Source organism: Balaenoptera physalus (assembly GCF_965194825.1).
Source record: "Balaenoptera physalus genome assembly, chromosome: 11".
Taxonomy (NCBI): Eukaryota; Metazoa; Chordata; class Mammalia; order Artiodactyla; family Balaenopteridae; genus Balaenoptera; species Balaenoptera physalus.
The window spans coordinates 89,763,199-89,785,427 of record NC_138896.1 but is presented as its reverse complement, the minus strand read 5'-3'; the positions used below and the strand labels follow the sequence as shown (position 1 = coordinate 89,785,427).

Genomic DNA, 22,229 nt, shown 5'->3' with positions numbered 1-22,229 from the left:
TTCCAAAGAGCTACTAAAGCAAAACCAAAGTAGGCTGGGGTTCTGGTCCTTTTTTGGTATTTCCTGTTGCTTTCTAAGCTGCCCCCAGTCATTAGGAATGATCCCACCCTGCCCTATCTTGACTTGCCTTAGGGGTCTTTTTGGTTTTTATTTTGTTTGTTTTTTGTTTGTTTTGCCGACTCTCTGCTCTCATCTCCTGAATCAGGTAGTGGGATTGGGATTTGGTGGGGCGTGAGGGTGAAGTTCACACAGACTTGAACCCCACTCTGGGCTGCACATCAGCGCACCCCATGAAGCCAGAGTTCTGGCCTGTGGCCAGTTCTCACTTCCCTTCTGATCTTCCTCATTTAACCACTGACCAGATGGAGAAGGTCCTTCCACCAGCACTCAGCGCTTAGCCTCTGAGGACCTGCTGTATCATCTGGGGAGCAAACGCAGGGCAGCCACTGAGGTGGGAGTTTTAATCCAACATGCACAATTTTAACCTCTGATTTCCTGAGGTTGAAGGCGGGAGAGGGTGGTGGGAAGGGTATCAAGTCTGGGTGGGTGTCAAGCGAAACTTTCCAAAGAGATCAATTTCTTATATGTTTTTCTATTCCATGTGAGGCATTGCTGCTATTAGCTGTCACTGGGTAGGGGTCAAATCTGAAACTGCCCTGATGGTCTCTATGGGGCTCAAAGGTGATTTTGAATGTGTAGATATAATAATCATTGTGATCCATGAACAACTTCCTTCAAATATAACTCCTGTGGATGAAATTAGAAGAGAAAGCTTCAGTGGGAGTCATGTTTGCAAATAAGTAAGAAATGCCCAGTTTTTTTTCCTTTTTATGGTTACAGTATTTTTTAAAAATTAAAAGAAACAAATCCATCTGTTGGGAAAAGAAGTGCATTTGCATAAGGTGGTATTTAGCAGCTGAGTAACCTCATGCTCACCTCATGTCAGGCCTGGAAGACAGAGTCCTGAGTTTTATTATGTAAGTTTCAGGTGTACACCATAGTGATTCACAATTTTTAAAGATTATGTTGCATTTAAAGTTATTATAAAATATTGGCTATATTCCCTGTGCTGTACAATATATCCTTGTAGCCTATTTATTTTATACATAGTAGTTTGTACCACTGAATCCCCTACCCTATCTTGCCCCTCCCCCCTTTCCTCTCCCCACTGGTAACCACAGTTTGTTCTCTGTATCTGTGAGTCTGTTCCTTTTTTCTTATATTCACTAGTCGGTTTTATTTTTTAGGTTCCAGAGTCCTGAGTTTTTTTTTTGTTTGTTTGTTTGTTTTTTTTTAAAGTTAACTTTATTCACACCAGAGACTTTATTATTATTAGTTTTTATTTATTTATTTATTTATTTTTTAATTAATTAATTAATTTATTTATTTATTTTTGGCTGTGTTGGGTCTTCGTTTCTGTGCGAGGGCTTTCTCTAGTTGTGGCGAGCGGGGGCCACTCTTCATCGCGGTGCGCGGGCCTCTCACTATCGTGGCCTCTCTTGTTGCGGAGCACAGGCTCCAGATGCGCAGGCTCAGCAATTGTGGCTCACGGGCTTAGTCGCTCCGTGGCATGTGGGATCTTCCCAGACCAGGGCTCGAACCCGTGTCCCTTGCATTGGCAGGCAGATTCTCAACCACTGCGCCACCAGGGAAGCCCCAGAGTCCTGAGTTTTAATCCCGGGACTCACATTGACTTGCTATGTGGCACTGGGCACATCTTTCCTTAATTTCCCCACGTTCCAAATAAGCAGCGGTGATTAGATCCCTTCTAAGACTCTAAGTTCTACAATTCTAACTAATTCCAGTCAAATGATTTTGCCCTGGAACTGAGATGACTTTTCACGCCTGCTTTATGATGCATTGTTTTTCCTTTTCTACCCACTCATCTCCTCTCCTGAAAATGGGCTGCGTGGGAAGGCTTTCCCACAATTTGTCACTTTATAGTGTAGGGAGTACCTTTTGGGTAGCTAAGTGGTTAAGAGCTTGGACTTTGGGTTTGGGTCTAGTTCTGCCATTTATGAATCTTGTTATTTATAATCTCTCTAGTAACCTCCTTCTCCTGTGTTATTGAGAGATAAGATTACTCGTCTCATGTGAGTATCACAAGGGCTTGCATATATTCATACATGTAAAGTGCTTAGTGCAGTGCCTGGAATGTAGAAAGCGTCTGCTGGTTGTGTTGCTAGTGTTATTATTAAAATACCTAGCCAGGGACTTCCCTGGCAGTCCAGTGGTTAAGAATCTGTGCTTCTACCGCAGGGGGCATGGGTTTGATCCCTGATTAGGGAACTAAGATCCCACATGCCACGTGATGCAGCCAAAAATACATAAATAAATAAAATGCCTAGCCAGGTGGCAGGGTCACAGAAGGACACAGGAACTAGCGTTCCCCTCTCTCTTTTTATTTCTGCTCCATCATCTCTGGACAACGTTTCCACCATGTGCTTTTTAACTTTACCTGTCATTTATCTTCTTTAAAATGGGTTAGTAATATTCCTCCCATTAAAAAGCTTTTACTTTTATTTTTAAATGGGAGGATAAATGGATTACAGAAAAGTTTAGCTGTTTGCTTGTTAATTTTCAAGCACATGGGGACTATAATAAATGTCGTCCTCAGGAGCGGTATATTTCACTCTCAAGGGTGTCAGATTAAAAGCTGTCAGGATGTTGCTTATGAGGTTTGGAAAGACTGAGTAACTTTTTTAAGGTAACAGAGGTAATAAGAGATAAAATATGATTGTGAGCCCAAGTCTGGCTTAGAACGCTTGTACAAGTTCCATCATTTCTCAGGCCTCAGCTTCCTGGTGCTTGAAATGAGGATGCCTCCTTTCATAGACTTGTGTAGAGATTGAAATAGTATTTTTTTTAAAGAAGAGAACATGAATGGTATTTTTATTCTGAAGCCTCTTCTGTTTTTCTCTTGCCATCACATAAAAGCATTGGTTCACACTTGGTTCACACGTAGCTTGGATTTGAAATTTTATCCCCCTAAACTTTGTTAGAAACCCTGTTACACTGGAAGGTCTGAATTAGGACTACCTGACTTTTGGTCAATTATTTTGAAATACGATATGTTAATGAGGGTCAGGCGTCAAGTCCTTTGCCTGGTGCACGGCAGGCCTTCCTTTGACGTTTGGTTGTGTCTCTTCCCTGGTACAGAGTGAACTTGAATGTAGTTTGCTTATTCACATAGTAGGGCTCCCAGGAACCTGGCAGATAATACAAATGTGTGAGCCAGAGACCACCAACACTACCTACAGAGGGGGCTGTTCTGCCCTACCTTGGCCACATGTGGCCATGAAGGAAATCCAGCCCAGTGTTTCTAGATCTTACCATTCTAAATTTTTTTTAAATGGCATCTCCTGATTTCTAATAGCAGCAACTGAAATGTATTCATAAGCATTGGTTTTTTTTGTTTGTTTGTTTTGTTTTTTTTTTAAGATGAGGCACTTTTCTGTTCTCTGGCTGAGTTATTTCTGTTAGCTTCTGAACTTTCATTAATTGCTATTTTGTACAAAGGCATCTAATTTATTTTTATTTATTTATTTATTTATTTTTGGCTGTGTTGGGTCTTCGTTTCTGTGCGAGGGCTTTCTCTAGTTGTGGCAAGCGGGGGCCACTCTTCATCGCGGTGCGCGGGCCTCTCACTATCGCGGCCTCTCTTGTTGCGGAGCACAGGCTCCAGACGCGCAGGCTCAGTAATTGTGGCTCACAGGCCCAGCTTCTCTGCGGCATGTGGGATCTTCCCAGACCAGGGCTCGAACCCGTGTCCCCTGCATTGGCAGGCAGATTCTCAACCACTGCACCACCAGGGAAGCCCATAAGCATTGTTTTGACCAACAAGATACATCCACCACCTTTCAACTTTTGATTTAAGTAAATGACAAGGGCAGGTTTTTCTGTGGTTATTGATGATCAAATTAGCCCTTTGATCTCCTGGAGGAGCCATCCTCCCACGTAGGAAAGGGCTTGGTGAGGACTGTGGGCTCGGATATGCCAGGGTTCAGATGTGCCAGTGTGGGCATAAAACTGTAGCAGTTTCTCCCCAGTTCATCTGCACTGCCTTTCTCCAGTTTGTGTGTGTGTATCATCACATCACATGGTGGGGTGTTTGTTTAGTCCCTTCCCCGGGCCCCCCACCCCAGATGTCAGCCTCTCTTTTGGCTGATGTATTGTCCGTGATGGGAGTGTCAGTGATTCTGAGTAGATGATTTTACCATATTAATGACATCATCCGGGGAGTGTGTCCTCTGGGATCTTTTGCCTTGGTTTAGGTATAGGAACCTGTGGTGTCGTATGAAGATGCTTTTAGTTGCAATAAGCAGACTCCAACTCAAGTTAGCTTAAGAGAGAGAGGCGGGGAAAAAGTGGATTCATTGAAGGAATACAGGGATGTTTTATGGAACTCAAGAACAAGGATTCTGGATAAACCGTAATGGAAAAGAGTATTAAAAAGAATGTATACATGTGTGTAACGGAGTCACTTTGCTGTACAGCAGAAATTAACACAACATTGCAAATCAACTGTACGTCAATAAAAAAAATAAATTAAAAAAAAAGAACAGGATTCACCCAGACCAGTGGAACGGGCTAGAAGTGACTGGAAAGACGTTAGGAACCCTGACAGCCATTCTCAAGCTTTTCCTCTCAGGCTGCGTGATTTCTCTGGCCTCCTTCTAGCTCCCTGTCTTCTTCATTCTCTCTGCAGATGGTTTTCCTTTTTCTCCACGTGCAGCAGACAGTGGCTGCCCCACCACCATATTTTCATCCACTCGGACTCAATTCCAGATTCCCTGGACTGAGGTTCTGATTGGCCCAGCTTAGGTCAGGTGTCTTTCCCCTCATCCAATCAACTGAGGCCAAAGGGGTAGAACCAAGTTGTACAGACATGGGCACCACTGCCCATGGTTGTCATGAGGTGGACAGATACACCTAAAAAAATATTTTACTATTAAACTCTCTAGGATAAAATTATGTGTTGACAAAAGGCACATTGACTAGATCAAGGGAGATCCAAAGAAAATCAGAAAGGAGAAAGGATGTTTTTTTAAATCAGGAAATAAATTCATTTGGGTTATGCAACAACAGAATACCTTGCAATGTTTTATGAGTTTTGACATATCCCTTAATGGATTCATATTGTTTCCGTTGATTTCTGAGTATTATTTTATTGTTCTGTAGGGCATGTACTTAGGGTTTGCTTGTGTGGGTTTTACAAAAGAGATTAAATGATTTAAACTGACACATTGATTGATTTCCTCCTGTAGTATAGAATAGTAGAAAAAAGATGACATTTTTTTTTAGTTAGACATTAATTCAAATTTTACCTTGGTTTTTTCTTGCCCAGGCAAATTTGAATAATTAACCTTAAACTCTGTACCTTGACTTCCTTGTCTGTAAAATGGGTATGTTGCCATATTGTAGAGTTTTGTGGAGCTTTAATGAGATAATTTCCATAAAGTTCCCAGTTTAGTGCCTGAAACAAATAAAGATTTGTTCCCTTTCCTCTGGCCACCGGAGATGTGTATGTGACCTGGCTTTGCAGAGTTGAGGGCATAATCAGTGGCCATGGGGCAACGTAAAGCTTCCCACTTACCTCTTAGCACTACTTCCGAGGTTCCTATGGGCCACATCTCCCATCTAACCAACTGAGCTACTTTCTAGGCTTTTAGAGCAGAGCTCAATCAAAAATGTAAGTAAAATATTGTAATTAGTATTTTTCACATTAAAAACAGATTGCTTATCCCACTCTGAGACTCAATTTTCTCATCTGTTGAATTGGGGATAATAACACCAGTCCCAGAAGGTGACTCTGCAGCTCAGAGATAAGATTATAAACACCTAGAGCAATGCTAGGTATGTAGTTGGTGCTCAGTAATGGAAGCAATTTTCTTTTTAAATTGGGATTATATGTATCTGAGTTTCCATGTCTTATAGTTTTGTTTTGTCTTGTTTAGTTTTTTGCCGAGTCACGGTGACTTGCAGGATCTTAATTCTATGACCAGGGATTGAACCTGGGCCCCCTGGCAATGCAAGTGCTGAGTCCTAACCACTGGACTGCCAGGGACTTCCCAAGGTCTTATAGTTTTGTACAACACCTAAGAGACAAAGTGCTGCCGATGCTTTTCAAAAGTAACCCAGCAATTCCACATGCATGGACAAAGCTGGATGTGCAAAATTTATTGTGACATTGCTTATGACAGCAAAAGGCTAGAAACAGTCTAAGTGTTTCTCAGCAGGAGACTCAATAAATTACTATACGTCTGCACAATGATTTGATACTATAGAACCTTTATAAAGAATGAGGTCGGTCTATATGTGTTGACATTGGAAAGATTTCCAAGAAATATTGAATTAAAAAAGAAAGGGACAAAACAGTAAGTATAGCATAGTTCCACTTCAATTGAAAAAAACCATACACATATAAATATCCATATACACAGACACCGCAGTCACACACATACACACACACACACAAGTATTAAGAGTGCCTGCTTCAGGACTTCCCTGGTGGTCCAGTGGTTAAGAATCTGCCTGCCAATGCAGGGGACACGGGTTCGATCCCTGGTTCGGGAAGATCCCACATGCCAGGGAGCAACTAAGCCCGTGTGCCACAAGTACTGAGCCTGCGCTCTAGAGCCCGCGAGCCACAACTACTGAGCCCACATGCCACAACTACTGAAGCCCGCGCGCCTAGAGCCTGTGCTCCGCAACAAGAGAAGCCACCATGGTGAGAAGCCCACGCACCGCAACAAAGAGTGGCCCCCGCTCGCCACAACTAGAGAAAGCCCGCATGCAGCAATGAAGATCCAATGCAGCCAAAAATAAATAAATAAATAAATAATAAAAATAAATTAATTATTTAAAAAAGTTTAAAAAAAGAGTACCTGCTTCATTTCAAAATATGTCCCGTATAATAATACTAAAGTAAAGCATTTAACATGAGAATATGTTTTTTTAACATGTACATGTGTATATCTGAAAATCCATATAAAGATGGTCTGTGAGGATTCGCCTCAATCTGACAGAGTGGTAATTTCTGCAGGTAGAAAGGTTTGGAGCATGAGTTACTCAAAGTTGACCTTTGCATTTTATGCATTGTTTAAATATTTTACAAGGAGTAATTTCCCAGTATTGCAGTTATAAGTGATAAAAAATTAAATATAATTAGTAATTTATACATCGAATTGTTCTTAACTGGGTGTCTTAACTCTTCTTTTTTTTTAAGTATTTATTTTTTAGCTGCGTTGTTATTTTTTAGTTGTGACACGTGAGATCTTTTGTTGCAGTGCGTGGGCTTCTCTCTAGTTGTGGCATGCGGGCACACGGGCTCATTAGTTGTGGCACGCAGGCTCCAGAGCACATGGGCTCAGTAGTTGCAGCGCGCAGGCTCTCTAGTTGCTCTACTTTGGTGCGCTGGCTTAGTTGCCCTGCGGCATGTGGGACCTTAGTTCCCCGACCAGAGATCGAACCGGTGTTGCCGCATTGCAGGACCGATTCTTAACCACTGGACCACCAGGGAACTCCCTATCTTAACTATTCTTAACTGTTAGTTATGGTAGTGATATGAATGCTACAAAGGAGGGCCAAAGTTTCAAAAATGGAGACTTTACATTTTAACTTTAGTATCATTTGTTTTTCATCCTATAATTATGCATGTATTGTGTTTATTAAAACACAACAATGAATAAAACCATCTTCATTTGGAAAATAAAATATTGATTCAAGGAAAAGTATAGTAGTTTCCTCTGGGAAGGAAACCTGCTTTTCATAGTATAATTTTGTGTGTTGTGTAGGTATTGTTTTTTCAATATATTGAGTGGTCTTTGCTTTTCATTCTTTTTTCTTTTAAATCTAAGAGCTAAAAAAATAAAAATAGGGACTTCCCTGGTGGCACAGTGGTTAAGAATCCACCTGCCAATGCAGGGGACACGGCTTCAAGCCGTGGTCCGGGAAGATCCCACATGCCGCGGAGCAACTAAGCCCGCGAGCCACAACTACTGAGCCCACGTGCCGCAACTACTGAAGCCCACACACCTAGAGCCGGTGCTCTGCAATAAGAGAAGCCACGGCAAGGAGAAGCCCGCGCACCGCAACGAAGAGTAGCCCCCGCTCGCCGCAACTAGAGAAAGCGTACGCACAGCAACAAAGACCCAACAAGCCAAAAAATATACAATAAAAATAAATAAATAAATAAAAATAAAAGTAAATGTAAGAGCTGATGCCATATAATAAATCTGTTTATGACCAAACCTGTTGATTAACTCAACTGATGGCGTTTTTAGGCTGAGCACATCACCCGTAAAAGAAATGGTAAATCAAATTGAAGGCTATGCCTGCCAGCCCCAGCCTGATACCACTCTTGCTGTCTTGTCTCCACAGATGACAGAAGGCAGGCACTGCCAGGTGCACCTCCTGGATGACAGGAGATTGGAGCTGCTGGTTCAGGTAGGTGATGCCACACAGGGACAAGCCATCCTGGTTCCCTCTGTAGGCCCTGTGGCCTATGTTCAGCCTGCTTGCTTATCTGTGCCTCAGAGCCAGTGACACAGGATTGTTTGTGGGGATAAAGCTTCAAAGCCAGGAAACCTAGCTGTATTTAAGAGTAACTAGAGACTGGTGACAGGATTCAGAGATGCTTGGATTGCAATCTCAGCTTTGACACTCAGTAGCTGTGTGACCCTGGGCAAGTGACTTGACTTCTCTGAATCGCCTCTTGTTGGTAAACTGAAGACCATAATGCTGCCCTGAAAGGGTTTTTGTGAGCTGAGACTCTTCATTCTGCCACTTTCCTGTCACATGGCATGGTCCAAGTTAAATACCCAGTTTCAACAGCTGTGAACTGGGATTAAGATTGCCTAATATTCCTCTCAGAAATTATGGTTAAAATCATACTAGATTAATCCCAAGCTCCCAATCCTTCCCTCCCCCACCCTCCCCCTTGGCAGCCACAAGTCTATTCTCTATGTCTGCAAGTCAGCTTGGGAGCTTGGGAGCTTGGGATTAGCAGATACAAACTAGTAGATACAGGATGGATAAACAAGGTCCTACTGTATAGCACAGGGAACTATATTCAATATCCTGTGATAAACCATGGTGGAAAAGAATATTAAAAAAGCATATATATATATATCTGTATATGTATAACTGAGTCAATTTGCTGTACAGTAGAAATTAACACAACATTGTAAATCAACTATACTTCAGTATAATTAAAAAAACATCAAACTGGATTATATATGTGAATGAAATCTCTGTAAAACACATGGGACTATATGAGTGATGATATCTTAATTATTGATGCTTCTCTCTTTATTCACCCAACACTCTGGACCCAGAATCTTAAAAAATCGTGGAAAGGCCTGATGACAGCCACACCTAAAGCCGTGGCTAGAATTCCCTCCCTTCACCAAACCTAAATTCTTCTCCTTTCTGAGGCTGTGCCGAGCCCACTGTGTACAGGCTTCAATTAGAATGAAAATAGCACATCAACCATAGTTTCACCAGAGTAGACCTTTTGGTCTAGATTTCTATTTCTTTTCTTTTTTCTTTTCCTTTAACTTTTTTTCTTTCTTCTTTTTTTATCATGACTGTTCTTTCTTCCCCAACAACAAACATCCAACCCTCAAACTACCATAATGAGCCCTAAAATGTGTGGCTCAAAGTTCAAAAGAAGTCCACCTAGAATGCCTCCCTGCAAATCCCCCTTTCCTTCCCCAGTCCCTGAAAATCCACCGTCTGCTCTCACTCTGGATATTCTGGCTGATTCCAAACCATGCTTCTTCCCACCAGAGCCAGTGCTTCCCAAAAGCTCATAGACTAGATTCTTCCTCTAATGAGGTGCCCAGTAAGTACTGGTAATGATGATCTGCACAATGGTTACAATTACTCCATCCCTGGAGAGAAGTGAAAAGCTTAGTCTTTGGATTCAGAGCAGAACTGGGTTCAAATCTGGTCCTTAACTAACTGGAACATCAAGCAAGGTGCTTGACTGCTCTTGGCCTTTGTTGGCTCATCTATAAAATGGCAAGAACCCCTACTTCATAGACTCATTGTAAGGATTAAAATGAAATAATGGGTAGAAGGAGTCCAGCACAATAAACAGTCACTATTATTATTATTGTGTTGTTGTTGTTGTTAGTTCTCTCTGAGTCTTGAGCCTTTAGGTCTTGAGCCTCTTCAATTGACCGTCACCAAACCAAGTTATTCCTACAATCTAGGCGGTATTTAAAATATTCTTTGTCTTGATCACTAGCACCATCCTATATATAAAAGAGCATTTTTTCCAAAACATCAATGCATTAGTGAATATACTTTTACTTTAGAGGAAAAAATAAGGTGCTGGACGGAATTGCAAATATATCAAAATGATGGTCTCAGTGATGTTCCTGTTCCCATTTCCTCCCCTTCCCGACCCCTTAGAGAATGGTCTATAGTAGATTAAGCAGCAAAAGGGCACGGGCGTCCGAAAACAAACAAACAAAGGCTGCTTTAAACTGTTTGGGACAGAGGAAAGTGGTAGCAGTAAGAGAGAGAGAGGGGACCAAATTCTTTCTAATCATATTTTTATCTTAACAGCCCAAACTTTTATCAAGAGAGTTGCTGGACCTCGTGGCTTCGCATTTCAACCTGAAAGAAAAGGAGTATTTTGGAATCACGTTTACAGATGACACGTAAGTGTTTTCATATTTTTACCTTTTGTCTGGGTTACCTATGTGCATAACTCTCAGTTGGCAAAAGCAGGGGCAGGGGAATGCTCCAAGAATTAGAATATGTCCTGCTTAGCTAAAGATTTTTTAATACAGGTTTTTCTTTAGAACTCTGGTAAAAGGAGAAGAAAGGGAATATTGATCATTCTAAGAACTCAGAACATTGTCCCAGGTGCCTTAGAAATTTGTTGCAATGAGTTTGTTATTCTTTTTTTTTTTTTTAATTAATTAATTAATTTATTTATTTATTTTTGACTGTGTTGGTTCTTCGTTTCTGTGCGAGGACTTTCTCCAGTTGTGGCGAGCGGGGACCACTCCTCATCGCGGTGCGTGGGCCTCTCACTGTTGCGGAGCACAGGCTCCAGACGCGCAGGCTCAGTAGTTGTGGCTCACGGGCCTAGTTGCTCCGCGGCATGTGGGATCTTCCCGGACCAGGGCTCGAATCCGTGTCCCCTGCATCGGCAGGCAGACTCTCAACCACTGCGCCACAAGGGAAGCCCGAGTTTGTTATTCTTGATGATAGTCTGTCTTCACATTTCTTTGAATGCAGTTGTGCTTGCTTATTTAGCTTACGTATCAGGGATAGAAATGCTAGTGTCATCTACTCATATCTTGAAACTGAATTAATGTTTGGATTTGGTGGCAAGAAAGTTTAAAGGCGATTTTGTGGCCCACCCAATAAATATGTATATACTTTAATGCTGGATGAAATTTCTAACTTCCACTTAGGCCCATTCTATGTAACCCTCATTTTTTTTTCTTTTACTTACATTTTTAATGCTAACGTGGATATTGTGTATATTTTTAACAATTGAAATCCTCTCTGAAATGAGACAGGTATATAACAATGAATTCACAAGAATTTAAAGCTCCGTGTAAGCAAAGGTGTTTAGTCTTACCAGCTCTTTTCTGCATGTGTGTGTGTATGTGTGTGTGTGTGTGCTTTATGGCAGCCTGACTTGCCTATGTTATATGCAGCTTGATATATTAAATGATTTCTTCTCCTTTATGGGATAATTTGCAAAGAGCTCTTCAAATATTAAAATTCAAGAAAACGTGTTTCAGACACAAAATATATTGGCCAACCACCCAGCCAGCATTCTTTCCGTAACTCTCTCAGTTTAAATGTTTTTCCATTCTTCATGTTAACCAGGCAGAAAATTACCTCAGGAAGGGGTTAATTTGTTTTTAATACTTTGTATCTGCTGATTACTTCCAGCCTTGGTGGGCTGCAAGCTTAGGACCTTCTGGAAATGCCAGTGGGCTCAGGACTTGGGCTGGGCAAAAAAAAAAAAAAAAAAAAAAAAAAAAACCAAACAAAAATAACCCAGACAGCTGAGTTGTCAGGAGACATAGCAAAACCTGAAAACTTTGATTTCAGACTCAAGATGTTTCCTGAATGGAGTTCAACAAAGCAGGAAAAAAGTGCACTCCACATCACCCACTTCATCCTGAATCACAAAATTATCTGTTCACTCAACAACGGTTTGAGACCTTGTCTGATCAGTCCTCTGCTGGATGAAATAGGAAACGCAGATGTCCATTGAGCACAGGCTCCAGCTGGAAAGAAAACCAGTTCATGAGAATCAGTGATTAAACACTCACATACAGGTTGAATCTGAATGTGACTGAAATCATAGCAAACAGCATTGACTTAAAACCGTAAATACGGGATGGCTAAGTTATATGGTAAAAACCAAAAGTACACAAACACTACAACTTAGGGAAAGGTCACATAAAATAGAGGCTAAAATCATGAACATTAGAGTAATTTATCCATTCAACAGTTATTTCTTGAGTGCCACTAAATGCAAGGCATTTGTTCTAGCTTCCAGTAGAACAAGTAAATAAATAGATAAATGAGGGACTTCCCTGGTGGTCCAGTAGGTAAGACTCTGCACTCCCAATGCAGGGGGCCCGGGTTTGATCCCTGGCTGGGGAACTAGATCCCACATGCATGCCGCAACTAAAGAGTCCACATGCCACAACTAAGAGTCTGCATGCTGCAACTAAAAGGTCCTGCAGGCTGCAACTAAGACCCAGTGTAGCCAAAATAAATAAATAAATAAATATTAAAAAAAAAAAAGATAAATGAGAAGATACCAGAAATGACAAGTGCTTTGAAGAACATGAAACAAGAGGCCATGATCAAGAAAACGGGGGTGGGGTGGTGCAGTTTTAGACAGGGTGGACCAGGACGGCTTCTAAAAGGTGATGTATAATAAAAAGCAAGAACCAGTTCTGCAGAAGTCGGGGCGGCTTTCCCAACTAATCTAATTTCTAACTAAAGCGGGTGGAAATACTCTCAGGTGAGAATAAGCTTGACTTTGGTTTTTTGGGTTTTTTTTTGAGAATGAAAAAAAAAAAGCCAGTATGTCTTCAGTAGAGAGAGTAAGAGGAAAAGTGGTACAAGATAAAGGTTGAGAGGGAGGCAGGGTGGACATCATAGAAGCTTGGTAGCTATGAGATCTTAGACTTAATATCTCTGACACTCAGGTTTTCTCATCTGTACAGTGGGCATAATAATGGCACCAAAATAATAAGTACTATATAAGGTATATAATAGGGTCATAGTATTATACTACTAAACAGGTAGGGTATGCAGAGCCCACGCACACAACATCCTGTTGTTCGTAGTCATGGCAGGAAGGTGTGCTCTGAAGGAGGCTGAAGGAGGACTTGGGTGGGAAGCCACACAGGAGGGTAATTGGGAGGGCACTTAGACCTTAGGTAGTGGGGAGAGGAGCTGGCATTCCAGGGAAAAGTCATTTTGTGCACCAGTGCGTGGACATGGTCATGAACACGGTACATCTGCCCAGTGGCTAGGAAACTGGCCTGAGCGTGGATTAAGGTATAAGAAGGACAAACACACAGGTGAGCCCGGAGAGTCATGTAGATGCAGAAGGCACACGAAGGCCCCTGAAGGATGTTCTGCAGGGGAGTGACATGATTAATGACTGTGGTCTTGCAAATGTCCCAGGCTGTAAGGTTCACGGTAGGCTGGAAAAGAGTCCTGGCCACATGGCAGGCTTTTGGGAAAGCTCCAAACCCAGGTGAACGTAACCAGAGGGGGCATACATCAAGTGTTCAGACTGTAGGACCTTCTCTTCAGAAAGTAAGGAATACATAATATGAATGATTTCCTTTCCTGACTTGGGCCGCTTTCCCCATCGTGTGCCTTGGGATGATTTCTTTCTAAATACTCTGTTGGAAGAAGAATGTCTCACTGAAGTCCCTCCTCTAGCTGTCTTCTTTAGTGACATCGGTCAATGCTTATAGCCTTTCCAAGAAGCCTGGCTCCAAAATGTCCTTCGTGCACTCCCCTGCAAATGACAGCAGAGTCTGTTTTTGAATTATGATCAGTTTAGAAGGTGTCTTCTGGCTCTAGCTGTGTTTATTTTTAGAAGAAGTATGAGCTGGGCTCTTGGAGGGGGGAGTGGGAATTGGCCATTTCCACCTTTCTGGGGAACAGGTCTGGAAAATTGCTTCTGTCAAAGGGTGTCTCCTTGGAATGTCTTGGTCACAGGCTTAGTTCTTTTTCTTGTCTGGTAAATATTTTTGGAAAGTATTTTCTTTCGGCACTCCCCTTCCCCCGCCCCCATAAAACCACTTAGTCGGATCCCTCCCAGGATGCTGTCTGAATTGCATTTTCCAGCCTAGATGCCACATCAGCTCTTTGCCTTTGGTGAACTTCTCCAAATAGAGTAACGCAAAGCGGAGGGGACAGTTTGTCAATGAAACTAGCCACTGTCTGTATCCTACTCCACGGGCCAAGAAGAGAAATGGAAAAATGGAATCACGCGGTTACATGATAAAAGTAGTGATGGTGACCAACAAAAACAAACTCGTGGTCCTATTAGAGGGAGGGGACAGAATTCCTAAGCTCACGCCCACGTGTCTTCTGGTGTTCTGTGTGCAGGGCGAGTCTTTACCCCTAGAGGGCAGTCACGACCCTCCTAAGGCAGCACTCTGTTCCCCATAATGGTTCCCACTTGACATTTTTTTCCTTTCCTTGTTTTGAAAGGATTTGCTGGATGAGCTTTGTTTATTCAGAAATAATAAATAGGTTTCACAACACAATTGGGATTTTTGATCAGCGTTCCATCCGGTGGGCCTGAGATGATCGACCTTTGACTGATACAATTCTAGCCAAAAAGGACACTTGCTTCATAGTGGGCTAACACAGCTGATAGAGGTGAATGTGTAAATTCAACTGTCTTTTTAGGTATTGATTAGATCTGTCCCATTTGCTGATGGAAAAACTTGAGAAAAGTAGGTTATAAGGAATAAGTGCTTTTTGATCTCATTTTACTCTCAAAGGCTAGAAAACAGCATGTTAACCTGGAATATATCTCAATGATAGAGTTAAGGGTAATTTTCACATTTTTGTTATTCTAACTTCATCCTGTTGGTGAAATTATGGGTAGATTTTTAAAAATCTAATTTCTAATTTTTCTTTTCTAAAAACTTATTTTTGTATTACTTTTACATGAATATCTTCTTATAAAAACACTTAATATCATAGTTGAGGCTGCTGTCTTTTGATTGTAGCAATTTGCTCTGTATCCCTCCAGAAGTGTATCTAAGAATTCTAAGAATTTTCGTTAATATATAATAGTATTTGAGTGTCTTCTGTGGTTAATATAACTGATTTATGCTCTACATGTTATTATACAACTGCTGCATTCTTGGACATCATTTCACACAAGTTCATGTAAATATACATTATGCTTCTTAAATGATGCCACATCTTCCTAAGTAAAAGCAAAAAAGACAATTCAAAATTAGTCTCATTTTCTCTAAGAAAACTTTTGAATACTATACAATACTTAATGTATTTCAGACATACATTTGAGCATCTGTGAAATTGGGGTATGTCTTCAAATCAGTGCCATCCTAAACTTGATCAAATACAGTGTAAGAATCTTTTAACTTCTAGTCCCCTATCCTTATATATTTTTTACCCACAAAAGCAGTAATTCTATGAACCTTTCCTATGTCACTTATATCAACTTATTTATCTTGATAATATTCCTACAAGGAAAGCTAGAGACAGTTATCGGAAGTCTCATCTAATAATTACAGAAATAAAGACACACTTTTTTCCTATGTTAAAACTAGTAAGTGACAAAATAAAAAATAAATTTTAAAAAAGACTGGTAAATGACAGAAATCAAGCCAAAAGTTATTATAAAAGCTGATTCAGAAGGAGGAGCTTCAAGATGGCGGAAGAGTAAGACGTGGAGATGACCTTCCTCCCCACAAATACATCAGAAATACACCTACATGTGGAACAACTCCTTCAGAACACCTACTGAACGCTGGCAGAAGACCTCAGACCTCCCAAAAGGCAAGAAACTCCCCACGTACCCGGGTTGGGCAAATGAAAAGAAAAAGCACAAAAGAATAGGGACGGCACCTGCACCAGTGGGAGGGAGCCGTGAAGGAGGAAAGGTTTCCACACACTAGGAGCCCCTTCGCGGGCGGAGACTGCGGGTGGCAGAGGGGGGAGCTTCGGAGCCACGGAGGAGAGCGCAGCCACAGGGGTGCGGAGGGCAAAGCGGAGAGATTCCCGCACAGAGGCTCGGCGCTGACCAGCACTCACCAGCCCGAGAGGCTTCTCTGCTCAGCCGCCGGGGCGGGCGGGGCTGGGAGCTGAGGCTCGGGCTTCGGTCGGATCGCAGGGAGAGGGCTGGGGCTGGCGGCGTGAACACAGCCTGAAGGGGGCTAGTGCGCCACGGCTAGCCGGGAGGGAGTCTGGGAAAAGGTCTGGAGCTGCCGAACAGGCAAGAGACTTTTTCTTGCCTCTTTGTTTCCTGGTGTGTGAGGAGAGGGGATTCAGAGCGCCGCCTAAACGAGCTCCAGAGACGGGCGCGAGCCGTGGCTATCAGCGCGGACCCCAAAGACGGGCGCGAGCCACGGTTATCAGCGCGGACCCCAGAGACGGGCAAGAGACGCTAAGGCTGCTGCTGCCGCCACCAAGAAGCCTGTGTGCGAACACAGGTCACTATCCACACCGCCCCTCCCGGGAGCCTGTGCAGCCCGCCACTGCCAGGGTCCCGTGATCCGGGGACAACTTCCCCGGGAGAACGCACGGCGCGCCTCAGGCTGCTGCAACGTCACGCCGGCCTCTGCCGCCGCAGGCTCGCCCCGCAACCATACCCCTCCCTCCCCACGGCCTGAGTGAGCCAGAGCCCCCGAAGCAGCTGCTCCTTTAACCCCATCCTGTGTGAGCGAAGAACAGACGCCCTCAGGCGACCTACACGCAGAGGCGGGGCCAAATCCAAAGCTGAACCCCGGGAGCTGTGCAAACAAAGAAGAGAAGGGAAATTTCTCCCAGCAGCCTCAGGAGCAGCGGATTAAATCTCCACAATCAACTGGATGTACCCTGCATCTGTAGAATACCTGAATAGAAAACGAATCACCCCAAATTGAGGAGGTGGACTTTGGGAGCAAAGATATATATATATTTTTTCCCTTTTTCTCTTTTTGTGAGTGTGTATGTGTCTGCTTCTGTGTGTGATTTTGTCTGTATACTTTTGCTTTTACCATTTGTCCTAGGGTTCTGTCTGTACGTTTTTTTTTTTTTTTATTTTTAAAATTTTTTTCTTAACAATTTATTTTTAATTTTAATTACTTTATTTTATTTTATCTTATCTTCTTTCTTTCTATTTTTTCTCCCTTTTATTCTGAGCCGTGTGGATGAAAGGCTCTTGGTGCTCCAGCCAAGCGTCAGGGCTGTGCCTCTCAGGTGGGAGAGCCAACTTCAGGACACTGGTCCACAAGAGACCTCCCAGCTCCACGTAATACCAAACGGCGAAAATCTCTCAGAGATCTCCATCTCAACATCAAGACCCAGCTCCACTCAACGACCAGCAAGCTACAGTGCTGGACACCCTATGCCAAACAACTAGCAAGACAGGAACACAGCCCCATCCATTAGCAGAGAGGCTGCCTAAAATCATAAGGCCACAGACACCCCAAAGCACACCACCAGACGTGGACGTGCCCACCAGAAAGACAAGATCCAGCCTCATCCACCAGAACACAGGCACCAGTCCCCTCCACCAGGAAGCCTACACAACCCACTGAACCAACCTTAGCCACTGGGGACAGACACCAAAAACAACGGGAACTACGAACCTGCAGCCTGCTAAAAGGAGACCCCAAACACAGCAAGTTAAGCAAAATGAGAAGACAGAGAAACACACAGCAGATGAAGCAGCAAGGTAAAAACCCACCAGACCAAGCAAATGAAGAGGAAATAGGCAGTCTACCTGAAAAAGAATTCAGAATAATGATAGTAAAGATGATCCAAAATCTTGGAAATAGAATGGAGAAAATACAAGAAATGTTTAACAAGGACCTAGAAGAACTAAAGAGCAAACAAACAATGAAGAACAACACAATAAATGAAATTAAAACTTCTCTAGAAGGAATGAATAGCAGAATAACTGAGGCAGAAGAAAGGATAAGTGACCTGGAAGATAAAATAGTGGAAATAACTACTGCAGAGCAGAATAAAGAAAAAAGAATGAAAAGAATTGAGGACAGTCTCAGAGACCTCTTGGACAACATTAAACGCACCAACATTCAAATTATAGGGGTCCCAGAAGAAGAAGAGGAAAAGAAAGGGACTGAGAAAATATTTGAAGAGATTAGAGTTGAAAACTTCCCTAATATGGGAAAGGAAATAGTTAATCAAGTCCAGGAAGTGAAGAGAGTCCCATACAGGATAAATCCAAGGAGAAACATGCCAAGACACATATTAATCAAACTATCAAAAATTAAATACAAAGAAAAAATATTAAAAGCAGCAAGGGAAAAACAACAAATAACATACAAGGGAATCCCCATAAGGTTAACACCTGATCTTTCAGCAGAAACTCTGCAAGCCAGAAGGGAGTGGCAGGACATATTTAAAGTGATGAAAGGGAAAAACCTACAACCAAGATTACTCTACCCAGCAAGGATCTCATTCAGATTCGACAGAGAAATTAAAACCTTTACAGATAAGCAAAAGCTAAGAGAATTCAGCACCACCAAACCAGCTTTACAACAAATGCTAAAGGAACTCCTCTAGGCAGGAAACACAGAGAAGGAAAAGACCTACAATAACAAACCCAAAACAATTAAGAAAATGGCAATAAGAACATACATATCGATAATTACCTTAAATGTAAATGGATTAAATGCTCCAACCAAAAGACATAGACTGGCTGAATGGATACAAAAACAAGACCCGTATATATGCTGTCTACAAGAGACCCACTTCAGACCTAGGGACACATACAGATGGAAAGTGAGGGGATGGAAAAAGATATTCCATGCAAATGGAAATCAGAAGAAAGCTGGGGTAGCAATTCTCATATCAGGCAAAATAGACTTTAAAACAAAGACTATTACAAGAGACAAAGAAGGACACTACATAATGATCAAGGGATCAATCCAAGAAGAAGATATAACAATTGTAAATATTTATGCACCCAACATAGGAGCACCTCGATACCTAAGGCAAATGCTTACAGCCATAAAAGGGGAAATTGATAGTAACACAATCATAGTAGGGGACTTTAACACCCCACTTTCACTAATGGACAGATCATCCAAAATGAAAATAAATAAGGAAACACAAGCTTTAAATGATACATTAAACAAGATGGACTTAATTGATATTTATAGGACATTCCATCCAAAAACAACAGAATACACTTTCTTCTCAAGTGCTCATGGAACATTCTCCAGGATAGATGATATCTGGGGTCACATATCAAGCCTTGGTAAATTTAAGAAAATTGAAATCGTATCAAGTATCTTTTCTGAGCACAACACTATGAGACTAGATATCAATTACAGGAAAAGATCTGTAAAAAATACAAAGACATGGAGGCTAAACAATACACTACTTAATAATCAAGAGATCACTGAAGAAATCAAAGAGGAAACCAAAAAATACCTAGAAACAAATGACAATGAAAACACAATCACCCAAAATCTATGCGCTGCAGCAAAATCAGTTCTAAGAGGGAAGTTTATAGCAATCCAATCCTACCTTAAGAAACAAGAAACATCTCAAATAAACAACCTAACCTTACACCTAAAGCAATTAGAGAAAGAAGAACAAAAAAGCCCCAAAGTTAGCAGAAGGAAAGAAATCATAAAGATCAGATCAGAAATAAATGAAAAAGAAATGAAGGAAACAATAGCAAATATCAATAAAACTAACAGCTGGTTCTTTGAGAAGATAAACAAAATTGATAAACCATTAGCCAGACTCATCAAGAAAAAAAGGGAGAAGACTCAAATCAATAGAATTAGAAATGAAAAAGGAGAAGTAACAACTGACACTGCAGAAATACAAGGATCATGAGAGATTACTACAAGCAACTCTATGCCAATAAAATGGACAACCTGGAAGAAATGGACAAATTCTTAGAAAAGCACAACCTTCTGAGACTGAACAGGAAGAAATAGAAAATATGAACAGACCAATCACAAGCACTGAAATTGAGACTGTGATTAAAAATCTTCCAACAGACAAAAGCCCAGGACCAGATGGCTTCACAGGTGAATTCTATCAAACATTTAGAGAAGAGCTAACACCCATCCTTCTCAAACTCTTCCAAAATATAGCAGAGGGAGGAACACTCCCAAACTCATTCTATGAGGCCACCATCACCCTGATACCAAAACCGGACAAAGATGTCACAAAGAAAGAAAACTACAGGCCAATATCACTGATGAACATAGATGCAAAAATCCTCAACAAAATACTAGTAAACAGAATCCAACAGCACATTAAAAGGATCATACACCATGATCAAGTGGGATTTATCCCAGGATTGCAAGGATTCTTCAATATACGCAAATCAATCAATGTGCTAAACCATATTAATAAATTGAAGAATAAAAACCATATGATCATCTCAATAGGTGCAGAAAAAGCTTTTGACAATATTCAACACCCATTTATGATAAAAACCATCCAGAAAGTAGGCATAGAGGGAACTTACCTCAACATAATAAAGGCCATAAAGCCAACATCATCCTCAGTGGTGAAAAACTGAAACCATTTCCACTAAGATCAGGAACAAGACAAGGTTGCCCACTCTCGCCACTATTATTCAACATTGTTTTGGAAGTTTTAGCCACAGCAATCAGAGAAGAAAAAGAAATAAAAGGAATCCAGGGCTTCCCTGGTGGCCAGGGTTTGAGAATCCACCTGCCAATGCAGGGGACATGGGTTCGAGTCCTGGTCCGGGAAGATCCCACATGCCATGGAGCAGCTAATAAGCCCGTGTGCCAGAACTGCTGAGCCTGTGCTCTAGAGCCCACGAGCCACAACTACTGAAGCCCATGAGCCACAACTACTGAAGCCCGCGTGCTTGGAGTCTGTGCTCAGCAAGAGAAGCCACAGCAATGAGAAACCCATACACCTCAATGAAGAGTAGCCCCCGCTCACTGCAACTAAAGAAAGCCTGCACATAGCAACGAAGACCCAACACAGCCATAAATAAATAAGTAAATAAATAAATAAATAATCCATCCAAATTGGAAAAGAAGAAGTAAAGCTGTCACTGTTTGCAGATGACATGATACTATACATAGAGAATCCTAAAGATGCTACCAGAAAACTACTAGAGCTAATCAATGAATTTGGTAAAGTAGCAGGATATAAAAGTAATGCCGAGAAATCTCTTGCATTCCTATACACTAACGATGAAAAATCTGAAAGTGAAATCTAGGAAACACTCCTATTTACCATTGCAACAAAAAATAAAATACCTAGGAATGAACCTACCTAAGGAGACAAAACACCTATATGCAGAAAACTATAAGTCACTGATGAAAGAAATTAAAGATGATACAAATAGATGGAGAGATATACCATGTTCTTGGATTGGAAGAATCAACATTGTGAAAATGACTATACTACCCAAAGCAATCTACAGATTCAATGCAATCCCTATCAAACTACCAATGGCATTTTTCACAGAACTAGAATAAAAAATTTCACAATTTGTATGGAAACACAAAAGACCCCAAATAGCCAATGCAATCTTGAGAAAGAAAAATGGAGCTGGAGGAATCACGCTCCCTGACTTCAGACTGTACTACAAAGCTACTGTAATCAGGACAGTATGGTACTGGCACAACAACAGAAATATAGATCAATGGAACAGGATAGAAAGCCCAGAGATAAACCCACGCACATATGGTTGCCTTATTTTTGATAAAGGACGCAAGAATATACAATGGAGAAAAGACAGCCTCTTCAATAAGTGGTGCTGTGTAAACTGGACAGCTACATGTAAAAGAATGAAATTAGAACACTCCCTAAGACCATACATAAAAATAAACTCAAATGGATTAAAGACTAAAATGTAAGGCCAGACACTATCAGACTCTTAGAAGAAAACATAGGCAGAACACTCTTAGACATAAATCACAGCAAGATCCTTTTTGACCCACTTCCTAGAGAAATGGAAATAAAAACAGAAATAAATAAATGGTACCTAA

The 22,229-nt window shown here is 41.5% G+C and overlaps 1 protein-coding gene across 4 annotated transcripts in view; it reads left to right on the top strand.

Moving 5' to 3' along the window:
• The window catches only part of FRMD4B (FERM domain containing 4B), a 336,744-nt gene that overhangs the window by 203,513 nt on the left and 111,002 nt on the right, over positions 1–22,229 (top strand). For all 4 annotated transcript variants that reach the window (XM_082412128.1, XM_082412125.1, XM_082412126.1 and 1 more), the window contains 2 exons: positions 8,383–8,448; positions 10,579–10,673. In XM_082412128.1, the coding sequence (XP_082268254.1) occupies positions 8,383–8,448; positions 10,579–10,673 (161 nt within the window). The remainder of the gene's footprint in view (positions 1–8,382; positions 8,449–10,578; positions 10,674–22,229) is intronic.